General features: G+C 36.7%; 1 protein-coding gene across 2 annotated transcripts in view; it reads left to right on the top strand.

Moving 5' to 3' along the window:
* The window catches only part of Slain2 (SLAIN motif family member 2), a 61,543-nt gene that overhangs the window by 35,583 nt on the left and 12,433 nt on the right, over positions 1-13,527 (top strand). The window contains exons 4-7 of one of the 2 annotated variants that reach the window (XM_075943114.1): positions 3,755-3,916; positions 4,628-4,987; positions 5,514-5,651; positions 13,404-13,481. In XM_075943114.1, coding sequence (XP_075799229.1) covers positions 3,755-3,916; positions 4,628-4,987; positions 5,514-5,651; positions 13,404-13,481 — 738 coding nt within the window. The remainder of the gene's footprint in view (positions 1-3,754; positions 3,917-4,627; positions 4,988-5,513; positions 5,652-13,403; positions 13,482-13,527) is intronic. The other variant, XM_075943115.1, reaches the window with a different exon arrangement.

The raw sequence follows: 13,527 nt of genomic DNA, 5'->3' as shown, positions 1-13,527 counted from the left end.
CTCTAGGACTTTCTTTTTTCTGCATCTATTGAGATGATCATGTGATTTTTTTTTTTTTACTTTTAAGTCCATTTATATGACTTAATGTTCATTGACTTACATATATGTTGAGCCATCTCCTTGAATTTCTGGATAAAGCCAATATGATCATTGTGATGATCTTTTTGATACGTGCCTGTATTTGGTTTGCTAGTATTTTATTGAGTTTAGCATCTGTGTTCATCAGGGATATTGATTGGTCTGTACTTTTTGTTTTTTGTTGTATCTTTTGAGTATTCGAGTAATACTGGCTTCATAGAACAAGTTTGGAGGGATCCTTAGGTATTCATTTTAGTTCTTTGAAAGTTTGGTAGAATTCTCATGTGATTTCACTGGACCTGGACCTTGTTTTCATTCAGAAAGCACTTTATTACTATCTCAGTCTCCTCCTTTCCTATAGGTCTGTTTAAGTTGTTGGTTTAACTTTGGTAGTTTGGGTGAATCAAGGAATAATCTTATTTTTTTCAGCATTTTCTATCTTAATGGAGTACATGTTCTTTTAAAGTGTTGCCTTATAATAATCTATATTTCTTTGGTGTCATAATGTCTCCCTGTTCATTTTTGATTTTGTTAATTTGACTGCTCCCTCTCCCTCAGTCTATCCCTCCATCTTCTCTCCTTCTCCCTTCCTCAATCCCTCCATCTTTCTTTCTCTCTGATTAGTTGAACCAACAGTCTTGATATGTCTTCTAAAAGAATCAGCTCTTAGATTAATTGATCTTGTGTATTGTTTTCTTTGTTTCTATTTCTTTGATTTTTATTATTTCTTGCCACCTCTTGGGTTTGAGTTGGCTTCCCAGTTGTTTAGGTTACATTATTAGGATATTTATTTATTCTCTTTAATGTAGAGACTTAAGGTAATAAACTTGCCTCTTAGGACTGCTTTTAATATATCACAGAGCTTTTGTTGTATTATGCTTTCATTTTTATTTAGTTCCAGGAATATTTTCATTTCTTTCTTGATTTTTTTTTCCTTTGACCCATTCATCATGCAGTAAGAAGTTGTTTATGCCATGGACTTTTTCTTCTCTCCCCTACCTCCTTCCCTCCCTCCCTCCCTGCCTGCCTGCCTCCCTCCCTCCCTGCCTCCCTCCCTGCCTCCCAGTTTCATCTAATTAGGATTCTGTATGTTCCCTGTATCTGTATGGATATATCTTTCTTGGTTTTGGAAAGTTCTCTGTGATCTTATTAAATCTGATTTATGTCATTGACCCTGAGATTCTTTTCCCTCATCTATAGTTCAAAGATTTGGTCTTTTGATGGTGTTTTCCTGCATGTTCCTTTGCTTGTAAAATGTTTCTTATATTCTGTGCTTATTTCATCTACAATCCTCTTCTTTAAGTCCTGATATTCTATCTTCTGCCTGATTTCATTTCTATTTGTAAGGCTTTACCCAGAGTTTTCTAATTGGAACATAGTTTTCAGTTCCATCTTCATTTTAACTTGTGTTCTCTTTAATGTCACTGTCTTTGAGTTCAGTTTTCAAATCCTGAATTATCTTTGTCATTTCATACAACCATGTATTTTATTTTCTTCTCTTACTGTTATCCTCTTGGAGGTCAATGAAGTGTTTTCTTTTTTTAAATTCTTGTAATCCTTTGATAAAGTTTATGATTAATTATTTTTTAAAATTCTGTGTCTAGGAAGCTCTCGTTAGAAATTGTTTACATAGTTTTAGTGGGTAAAACAACATATTGCCTTGCCCGTTCGTGGTTTTGAATTTGTGATTTGAGTTGAGCATGTGGACTTCTTCCTTTGTTTTTGTGTCTGTTGTGATAATCTGGCCAGTGCAGGAGATGTATGATCTGAGGGTTAGATAGGTACAGGTGGTAGATGAGCTGTTTAATTGGCCTTGCAAAGATGGTCTTCAAGGTCTGGGACTAGAGCATTGGGTGTGGAAATGGCAGCAGACAGAGGAAAGGATAGGAGAGGAAAGGAAGGTCAAAGGTGGCTCTCCAGAAAGTAGGTCACTGATCTGGAAGTAGGCCCGAGGTGTAGAGATGGCTACAGACAGAAGGGTAAAGCTAGGGGCTAGGAGAGGGTTGCAGCTACTACTCGCAAAGGTGGTTCCTGGACAAAGAGGGATCTCAGGCAGTTCTGGAGCCATGCTTGTGGGGAATTGACTATAATGGAAAACTAGATGAATATGATATAAAACATGCCTGTTGTCCTCGCACTTGGGAGGCTGAGGCAGGAGGATTGCAAGTTTGAGGCTAACCTAGGCTACATAGTAATTTCAAGGACAGTTTATATTACAAAGTAGAACCCTGTCTTTATAAAAAAAAAGGGGGGGGGGCTGGAGAAATGACTCAGAGATTAAGAGCACTGGTTAGTCTTCCAGAGATCCTGAGTTCAATTCCCAGCAACCACATGGTGGGTCACAACCATCTATAATGAGATCTGGTGTCCTCTTCTGTCATGCAGGCATGCATGCAGGCAGAACACTATGCATGTAATAAATAAATAAATTTTTTAAAAAAATGCTACAGGACTGGAGAGATGGCTCAATGATTAAAACTGCTCTTCTAGAGGACCCCTGTTCAATTCCCAGTATCCACATGGTGGCTCATGGCCATCTATAACTCCAGTTCCATGGGACCTGATATACTTATCAAGACATACATTAAGGTACATAAAATATAAATGAATGAATGAATAAATAAATAGATAACAAAAAAAATTTTAACAAAAATATTTTAAGAAGCTACAAACTGTGGCAGTATGTTCTAAATCTGTATTAGGCACGTTAGTGAGAGAGTGTTGAGCTTTTATCATTGCTTCACAAAGCTGGGTCACATGAAAGTGTTTCCTGAGAAGCATGCTAGGTTCTTGCTGGTATGTATTCCTTGTCCCTGCAGTTTTCTGTCCTCCTTTTGGTCTAGGTAATAGAGTACATTTTTTAAAATATACTTATTTTCTTGCTACCATCTAGTGTACTTCACTACCAAACATCAGAACATTCTAGTTCCCATTTCTAATTTGGTAAACATGACAGATTAACCTAGTGTTCTTTTTTTTGGTTGGTTTTTAAATGTCTAAGAAATAAACTTTTCTCAGTTAATTTTGTTGTTTAAGAAAATTAAATTTTTTTCTTGAAGGAAAAGGTTATGGTGCAAATGACTGAATTTGAGAGGAAAAGCACTGCATCATTTACTTACAGAATGGTTTCCCTGCGTATCTTGTAAAAGATGAAAGACTTTAGCCTAGCAGTTCTCAACCTGTAGGTTGGGACCTTCACATGGGGGTCTCCTAAGACCAACGGAAAACATGGATATTTATATCACAATTCATAACAGTAGCAAAGTTGCAGTTATGAAGTAGCAACAAAAATAATTTTATGGTTGAGGTTACCACACAGGAAGAACTGTGTTAAAAGGTTGCAGCATTAGGAAGGTTGAGAACCGCTGGTCTAGCCTGTAGTTACCGAATCAACTGCTTTGCAGGTACTGGCTGAAAGCATAATTGTTTTTGTGGGAAATGAGTAAGTTATACTTAAAAGATTTTTTGTATTTGTGACATGGTATGTCAAGGAGTCTCTATATCCCTTTTCTTCTAATGAGGTCAGTTTCTAATTTAGTTTTTAAGAATTTTATATGTGTAAATGACAGAATAAAAACTGAATCAACGGATGTAATTATTTGGCTACTTGCTGCAACAGATGTTTAACTCAGTTTTTCTCTTTACTAAGGTTTGATGTGTTTTCCTTTTTCTAAAGGTAACTTCAAAAGTTCATCAGATAGAAATCCTCCACTCAGCCCTCAATCCTCTATAGATAGTGAGTTAAGTGCTTCAGAACTAGATGAAGATTCAATTGGATCCAACTATAAGCTAAATGATGTAACTGATGTGCAGATTCTAGCCCGGATGCAGGAAGAAAGTAAGTTTTAATTGTTGAAAGTTGAGATTTTTGTTACTACAGGCTACACGAACCTAGAAGTTCTAAGGATTTGGAGTGGTTACTTGTTTTTTATTTTGTAGTTCCTGGGGATTCATCTTAATGTGTGCTCTTCACTGAGCTACTTTCTCCAGGGATTTATGGCCTTAAAAGATGCCCTAGATCTTGCCCCTTCAATAGCAGTTTCTCTGCATAAAGTAATGACATAAAGGCCTGATTCTGATTCTAAGATTCGTTTTTTGTTGATGCCAGTAGCTAGTAGGACTTGCTGAAGATGTCCTTAAGTCGCCCCCCCCCATTATAACTTACTCTAAAGGTTGTTGCCAATGTATTCTGTTCACTGCCTACATAGTATTTCTTCCCTCAGTGTTCCTTCAGTCCAAGGTTGAGTGTCTATGTTTATATAGTAGAACTTGGTTTTCGTTTGTTTGTTTTAATTTATGGCTTTACACTGTTACTTAGACTCCAGATTTAAAAAGTCTTGGAATTAAACAAATAGTACATTTTCATTCAGTTTAAAAATAACTTTGCATCTTTATATAGAAGGATGTCTAGAAGTAGAAAAAGAATTTTCTTTATACTTTACACTCTTAAGTTGAATTTCTCAATAATAATCATTTACTTCAATTTTTAAAATATTTAAATGTTTGAAAAATACAATCAAAGAAATAAATAGAAATTCACTGTTGCTAGGTCTCCGGCAAGAATATGCAGCCACCACCTCTCGGCGCAGTTCTGGTTCATCTTGCAATTCTACGAGGCGGGGCACTTTTAGTGATCAAGAACTGGACGCACAGAGCTTGGATGATGAAGATGATAGTATGCACCATGCAGTATACCCTGCTGTTAACAGGTTTTCGCCATCACCACGCAACTCACCCCGACCATCTCCTAAGCAGTCGCCTAGAAATTCGCCTCGTTCACGCTCTCCTGCCCGGGGAATAGAATACAGCAGAGTGTCCCCACAGCCTATGATTAGCCGGTTGCAGCAACCTCGCCTTTCCCTCCAGGGCCATCCCACAGATTTACAGACAAGCAATGTTAAAAATGAAGGTAAAAGAGCAGAGTTTGGAGAATAAGATGTCCATATTTTAGTGTAAAAAGAATGCATTTTTCCCCAAATATTTTTTTATTTCAAATAGTCATGGTCACCATTTCATTAATACAAACATGAGAAAAAGTAAATTTAACTTTATGAAGCTAAGTATCTGTCAGTAGTAATATTAGTCCCAAGCTATACTACAGGATTAAGTGAACATGGGAATTTTTAAGGGTTTGCTTTATTTTACTCATGGAGTGTCCTTTATTTCTTTAAATTTGATGATATAATTTATAGTTTCTTTAAGGGTGTTGTTATTTCATTCTTTTATAGCCTCTGTCTGGGTATGGTTTTTTCCCTCCCTCTTTTTTTTTCTTTTCTTTTTTTTCTCTTCCTTTTCTTTCTTTCATTTCCTGTTACTTTTACAGTATACAGAAAGAAATTCAAATATATCATTTTACTTTGAATTATACTTAATATCTGAAAGAATAGCTTGATTTTTTTTATTATTGTTATTTATTTCAAATCCCATTATTGTAGAGAAACTTAGGCGCAGTCTTCCAAACCTATCCCGAACATCAAACACACAAGTTGACTCGGTGAAGAGCAGCAGAAGCGACTCCAACTTTCAAGTGCCAAACGGAGGAATACCTCGAATGCAGCCTCAGGCCTCAGCCAGTAAGTACTTCCTTACACTTTTAAGTGGCATTCAGGAGCAGAAAATGAAACTTAGAGACTGATTTTGTGCTGAATAACCATATTAAATTATTACTGCAATATGATTTTGTGTGGCCAGCAAGGTGGCTCAGCCGGTGAAGGCACTTGTTGGCAAGCCGGCAGCCTGAGTTAGATACCTGGAACTCACGTGGTAGAAAAGGTGATGTCCAACCTCTATGCCTGCACCGCGGTGCATGCAGCACTCCCTCCTGCCCTCCAATGACTGGATTTAGATTTTTAATAAAAAAACGAGTAAAACTAAAAAGGTAATTCTGTAATAAAATTTAAAAATTGTCTTTTTATAAAATATTTACAGTTTTTATAATTGCATGACACTCTCTGTGGTTTCTACTTACTCTTGCTAAAGATCATCTTTGTTTTGTCTTGTTTTCTCTTTTCTAGTTTTGAGACAGGGTCTCTGTATAGCCCTGGCTGTCCTGGTACTCACAATGTAGACTAGGCTGGCCTTGAATTCACAGAGCTCCTCCTACCTCTGCCCCTCACGTGATGGGATTAAAGGTGTGTGTCACCACTCTCAGTTAAGATCCATCAGTTTTTAATATGCAATACTGTATAATTTAAAGCTCTCAAGGAATGTATGTGTTGTGCTATCATAGAAATGCCTGTATTTATGTAGCATAATTCTTGCCACAGAGCAAAAAGTCAAGCTTTTATTACTAAGAAGGGATTGAATAAACAATTTTTAAATCTATTTTTTAAAAAGGATAGACTTTGCTTTTATTTATAGAAGTAGGCAGTCACTATCCAAGTATATGTCTTATAAAATAGATTTTCTTTAAAAGTCTTCCCTTTTAGACTTTCTAGAGCTGGAGAAACAGCTCAGTGCTAGTATTTTATGAGCCTGTAGGAGAACTGGATTTTATCCCCACTGCCACAGAAGTAAAACAGAATTAAAGTTTATTATTACATATTTAATGCTATATCATAATAAAAGTAATTGGTTTAATAATAGCCTATTAGATCTGTAGCAAAACTGAACTTGTGGCTTTTCTTTCTGAAACAAAAGTATTTTATAAGGATGTGTATAATCTCACTTAATATCTACATCTGTTCATATGAATTTTGTACTTTTTACTTGATTAATCTCTGTCTGCCAAAGATGTATTTGTAAACAGTATAACATTTAATCAGTGTAGATGTCAGATTAGTCCCTATTTCTAATTGGCTTGTATAATAGTTTAAATTTGAGGTAATAAGTTACCAAAACTTTCATTTTTTAAGAATTGGTCAACATTTCTTTATAATATTTGGGGAATTAACTATTGAGTTAAATCTGAACTCAAATAAAATATAGAATAAATTAATTTGAGGCCTAGTCTGGCCCCAGCACCAGGAAGCAGAGTAGGCAGATCTGAGAGCTTAAAGCCAGCGTGGTCTACAGAGTGAGACCCAGATGCGTGCTCACTATAATTGTATTTTTGGTAACTGGGTGAATATTAACCAAGGAATGTGATAGGTCTTTCTTCATGGAGATAATTTTTTCATATCTTTAGCTGCAGTGTTTGCCTTTGTTTTGTGACAGGAAGTATTGTGACAGGGCATTCCTACTCTAGCATGACAGATTTCTTAAAACTTTAAATTGTTCGATATTTTACATTAAAAATGATGGAATTTGGGGGAGGAAATAGCACTGGAACCCAAAACTTAAAACCATGAAAGTTCTTAATAAAATGGCTGTTCCAGCACATAGCAGCACAGAAGAGTATTGAGGATAAGTAATGGAAAGAAAGGAGCAAGACTGGTAAGTGTTACAAAGACGACACATGCAGTATAGACAAAGACCAAACAGGTACACAGTGATGACTTCTAAGTCAAGTTGGCCAAACACAGCCCAAGTAAGGGATTCAGGAATGACTGCACATTAGCAACCATGCATTAGTAACATCTGTGCATTGCATGCAGCCTCATTATAAAAGGGCTGTGGTTTGAAACATTTGCTGCTTACCAACTAAGGTAGGCATGAGTATACAATCAGACCAATCAAGGGATCTGGAAGATGACTTCTCTTTCCTTCCTTCCTTCCTTCCTTCCTTCCTTCCTTCCTTCCTTCCTTCCTTCCTTCCTTCCTTTTCTGGGTTTGTTTTGTTTTTCAAGACAGGGTTTCTCTGTGTAGCTTTGGAGCCATTCTGGAACTCGCTCAGTAGACCAGGCTAGCTTTGAACTCACAGAGATCCATCTGCCTCTGCCTCCCGAGTGCTGGGATTAAAGACGTGCGCCACTATCGCCTGGCCTAAAAGATGGCTTTTCTATTAAGAGCCCTGGGTATACTTCCAGAGGACCCAAGTTCAATTCCCAGCTTCCACGTGACTGTTCATGACTGTCTGTAACCCAGTCTCAGAGCATCCAGTGCCCACCTATGGCCTCCTTGAGCACCAGATATGCATACAGTGCACAGATAATCATGCAAGCAAAACACCCTTAGGTTAAAAAAATTTTTAAGTTAAAGAAAAATAATAAGCCAATCTAAAATGAACTGTTGCAATTACCTCGCTATAATATATAAATAACCTACCTATGGTTATACATCTTAACAAATGACAGGTTAGTGTTCAAACTGTGTTGATCCAGCTCAAGAGATTTGTTATATCCGTGGTTTATTACCAAGGTATAAAAATCATACAGAAATATTTCTCTTTTTTTTTTCTGAGCTTGAAACTACATTTTAAAGCTGTGTGGAAAATTGTTACTCAAGATTTATATGCGTTATTCCACTGGGTATATGCTGAAATGTTTTCTGTACAAATAAACTTTCGTGTTCCACTTACTGAAGAGTTGATACTGTTTTTGCTTTAAGTGTTAAGATACTCATTGTGGTAGTAATAATTGGTAACCCACAAATTAATTTGACACGTGAAAATGGCTTGTTTCTGGGGGCTTCCCCCTCAAATACTTACCCAGTAATGAAAAACAATCTACAGTATTAGTTAATATGGCATGAACTCGTTTTGAGTGAGTCATAGTCCTCACGTGCATTACAGCCATGCTCTTTATAGCATCTCTACATAGAGCTGAAATGTGCACTTCGCCTTCAGGCGTGCTATTCTATTTAGCTTCAGTTATTAAGGTCTGGATTTTTCAAAATTCTACATGATAAATCTCCAAACAGTTTCCTGTGTGGTAAAACCAGCTCTGCCTAAATTCTCTCTCTATCCTCGTCCCATTACTTAGACTATTTTAGTATCCTAAAGCTTTATGGCAATGAACAGATTGGGAACCTAAGACTAAAATAATACACCTATTAACATATCAACAGAAAAATATATACTAAAGTTTTTTTTATAATTACCTGCCTTCTTTAGCAAATAGAATTGCCATTATATAGTCACATTATTCTAGAATTACTTTTCGTTTCTTTCTAGTAGTTTATAATTAAGGAAAAGGTATAGGGAAAACAATAGTTTTCTAGTTATTAGATCATTATATGGGAAATATTTGTGTAGTTTTGCAGAGTTTAATTTCAGCATTTGATAAATTATATAGGCAGAAGAGTTAGATCATCATTTTTTTAAAACTGTATATACTGGCTGGGCGGTGGTGGCGCACGCCTTTACTCCCAGCACTTGGGAGGCAGAGGCAAGTGGATCTCTGAGCTGGAGGCCAGCCTGGTCTAGAGAGTTAGTTCCAGGACAACCAACAATCAGGGCTGTTACAAAGAGAAACCCTGTCATGAAAAACCACAATGAGAACTGTTGTTCTCTCTTACATTTGCAGTTACAGTAATACTCACTTATAACTACAAATGTGTTTAGAAAATGGAAATTCAGAATATTAACAAGCTTAAAACTTAAGTATACTGTAAAAATTTAGATTTTTGTTTAAAGTTAATACATCACAATTTTTTAAAGGTTATCTATTTTACAAATTTTTAATAAAATGTGTAATTGTGCTTTATATATGTATAGTTATATAATATAAAGTTTTCATTTTTTTACTTTAATATATACTTTAATCAAATAAGTTAGAAAGTATATGTAAAATGTAGCAACAATTTTTATGTATTTTATATAAGGAATTGGTACATTTCACTATTAATTCCAGTTATTAATTTAATAGATGTTTCATTTTTTTTTAAATCTTTCTTCAGCTATGAATGGTAAAGCTTTGGTTCTCACTTGCTGGTATGCATGAGACTAACTTTGCAAGGCTGCTGATTTCTACCCTCTGGACCACTTCTTTTGCCTTGTCACTATGCCAGTCACTATTCTTATATGCTTATTTGCTATGGCTGCATTATTGTGGATGCTGGCATTCAAGTATGGGCATTATAACAGTGCTAATATATTTTTAATGTTGATATTTGTAAAATGTGAGTAACTTAAAAAGTTTAAGAAAACCAGAGCATTTTCTCAGTTTCTTCAACTAAAGGGAGAGGTGTTATCAGAGGCAGAAGTTTTCAAAAGGATAATAACTTACTTCCTAACATTACCAGAGTATGGGCTTAAGTTTAGTTTTCAGAAAAATACAGTAAGTATTGGCTTATAAGGGACGAAAAGGAATAGATGAAAACCTCAAGACAATCTTTTTTTGTATAGTAGAAGCTTGATTATTAATTTTAATGGCTAAGGTATTTTTGCATGTATTGTAGCATTTGAGCTTCCCAAATACACATTTGTTTTTGCAGAGAGCAGGGTTCCATGTAGTCAAGTTAATTATGCAGGACCGCCTATCTAGAGTTTGACCCAACTGAAACCAAAGTGCTTTCCCCAGCACTTCCCACTACTGTCTGCAGACTGCTCCCAGGCTAATTTGCATGCGTAGGCATCTGGGGAAACTCTATTGGATGGCTCTATTGGGACATGATTTGAGATTGAACTGTAGATAATTTGCTCAATACAGGAACATTTTTACATGGACGCAGAGTGTGCCCCAGAGGAGGTATATAGGACTAATACTGTGCTCTATTCCACACACCTACGGAGTATCTGGGTGGTTGATAACCTTTATGTAGCCTCTTAAGGTCCACAAGGAAGGAATTTCTTCAAGGTTTTGCCTACTACCAAAACACTAATATTATTCAGTTTTGCATTATTTTGAAATATGAGTTAAAATATATCCTATTATATGCAATACTTATATAAAGGACCATCAATTTAATAAGTAATACTGGATCAGTTACCTTAATCAAAAAAAAAATTTTAGAATTGTGGTGATTTGGGGCCTTTATCACTAGGCATTTTGATTGAATACATCTTAGAGGCTCAGACTCTCATTGTGTCTCAATTGATTTTTAGGCAAATGCAAATTTAATATAACTTTAAATCTCTACATTTTGTACAGTTGTTGGTCACTGTGATTATTCAGTAGAAATGGTTGAGTATATGTGATAGTCCAAGCACTGAGAATTTATATGTCAGATAGCCTAGACTTCCCCATAGCTAGGAATGGGAAGCCAGAGCTGCTATGGAAGCAGGAGAGACATCAAACTCAAAATGGAGGCCTGATGACCTGAGTTCAGCAACCCTGGGACCCGTGTGGTGGAAGGAGAGAAATGACTCCTGCAAGTTGTCCTCTGACATACATTTGCCATGGCATGCCATATGTGGTCATGTACACACACAATTAAGATTTTTTTTTTTTTGGTTTTTTTCGAGACAGGGTTTCTCTGGTTTTGGAGCCTGTCTTGGAACTAGCTCTTGTAGTCCAGGCTGGTCTCGAACTCACAGAGATCTGCCTGCCTCTGCCTCCGGAGTGCTGGGATTAAAGGCATGCGCCACCACCACCAGGCACAATTAAGATTTTTAATTTTAGAAGTAAGATAGAAAAAATAATGGCTTATAGTTTGCCAACAATAATCCTTTGCTTTTCCTTTGTGGTTCTTTACAACTGAGCCTCCTTCTGTTCTTTAAACACTTGGCATGCCCAGTCTCAGCATTCTCTACTGTTGCTTCTTCCTCCCTCTGGAATGCCTTCTCCAGACCCCACACAACTCTTCCCACTCTTCACTGATCTCCGAGTAGATATCCTCTTTTAAAAGTCTTTATGGATTACCTGTGTAAAATTGCAACTCCAGTCTTCTCCCCATCCTCCTTTCCTGCCTTGTGGCCATCCCTGTCTGGAAGGCTAGATATTTGCTACTTTATTGTCATTCTCCCGTTTACTACATATTCCATAAAAATATTTTTTCTTTCCTAAATAATTTCATAAGAATAAGAAAAGTTCCTAGCTGGCTCCTGAGGCTGTTTTACCCAAACAGGGTACCTGGGATACTCCTGTTTGTATAAATGAAAATCAAGATGTATGAATGGATCAGTGGGTGGGTGGCTGGCAGGCAGGCAGGCAGGCAGGCAGGAAGGAAGGAAGGAAGGAAGGAAGGAAGGAAGGAAGGAAGGAAGGAAAAGAAATATGGATGACAGAACATGTGGGCAAATATATAGGTGGATAGTATCTTATAATGTTGTGGTTATAGGTATAAAGTAACAGCTTTTTCTCCCCCAAGTCTGGAGAAGTTTTTGCTTATTTGCCTGACCATGTTTGAGTTACATTGGCATCAAATACAATGTCACTACAGTAAGGTTTGCAGTACTGCAAAATTAAAAGTCAGCCACAGTTTCTTAAAGTTGATTATCTCAGAGAAATAGTAGTGTTTTGGCTCTGATAGAGATAACAGACTTTACCCTTCTCTCTAGTGTTGCATCCAGTATCCTTTTACCACCTGATGATCTTTTTTATGATGACCTTTTATCCTACATAGACTTGGAGGAATAGAACATTGGTGTTTTTGTTATTTGTTTTTATTTTTTGGATATAATTCCTAAGGTGTAGAAAGCCTATCTTTCTACACATCCTACAAGACTAAAAGATGGCGATTTCGAACTACTTAACTAGGTGATTAGAATGGGACTGGAGCAGAGTAACTCTGTATTGCAGTAGTTGGCCCTTCTTCACTCTGCACAGTGCTGGGCTGTCTTACATGCCAGTTTTGGAAGTTTCAGTGTAGTCAATAGACTGGAAGTTTGAGAAAGTGACTTACAGTCCTCCTTGGTCACATTACAAAGCAGATGTCCTAACTCATGTAGACCCCCCTCAACACACACACACACTCACACTCGCACAAACACGCATGCACAGGCTATAGGCCCTCAGACCAGACATGCTACTACCCTGTCTGAGGTACAAATTAGTTGGATTTTACATCAAGGTAACATTGAACACATTAAAGCTGCCAGGTTGTGTGAGGACTTGCCTGGTTCTGAGTTTTCTTCTCCTTTTTGAGAATGGAAATTCCTGTTTGATTTTGTAGCAGTAAATCTACCAATAATTGCTTTGCCAAAATGTGCTCTTTTTTTTTTTTGCATCAAATGAGTACTGTGTTTGTTTTCTATTCTGCGTGCTTATATTCATCACTTTTATCATTGTGTTTATATTCTTTGCATCTGTGGCATGTTTGCTGGTAGCTTGTTTTCTCTTTGATGTTCCGGCCAATTGACATATTAGAGTTTTTTTTTATCTACCAAAAAAAAAACTTATTCTAAAAATATGCAATGGCACTAAGATTTCTGCCCCTTTTCTTTTCCAACTCAATGCACGAAGCATCACTTAAAAATCTTGCACTTCTGGAGTTCTAATGCATTTACCTCAATGGTTTCTGTTCCTTGATAGCTTTTAAATTTCATTAAGTGTTCAAGTTTACAGAAGCTGTAGCCTTTACCTTGTTCTTCCTGGCAAATATTACACTTCCTTGTTTTTCAACAGCTTCTCAAAGGCTGAAAAATTTGCCTCGTACTTCCCTCAAAGCCAAACAGTTGCTTCCAACTTCATCTACAAAAAGAGGTAACTACAGCCTCTGCTTGAGTTTAAATTTCAGCAAGTAATGTAG

Source organism: Microtus pennsylvanicus, chromosome 12, assembly GCF_037038515.1.
Source record: "Microtus pennsylvanicus isolate mMicPen1 chromosome 12, mMicPen1.hap1, whole genome shotgun sequence".
Lineage (NCBI taxonomy): Eukaryota > Metazoa > Chordata > Mammalia > Rodentia > Cricetidae > Microtus > Microtus pennsylvanicus.
This window is presented reverse-complemented; position numbering and strand designations above follow the sequence as displayed.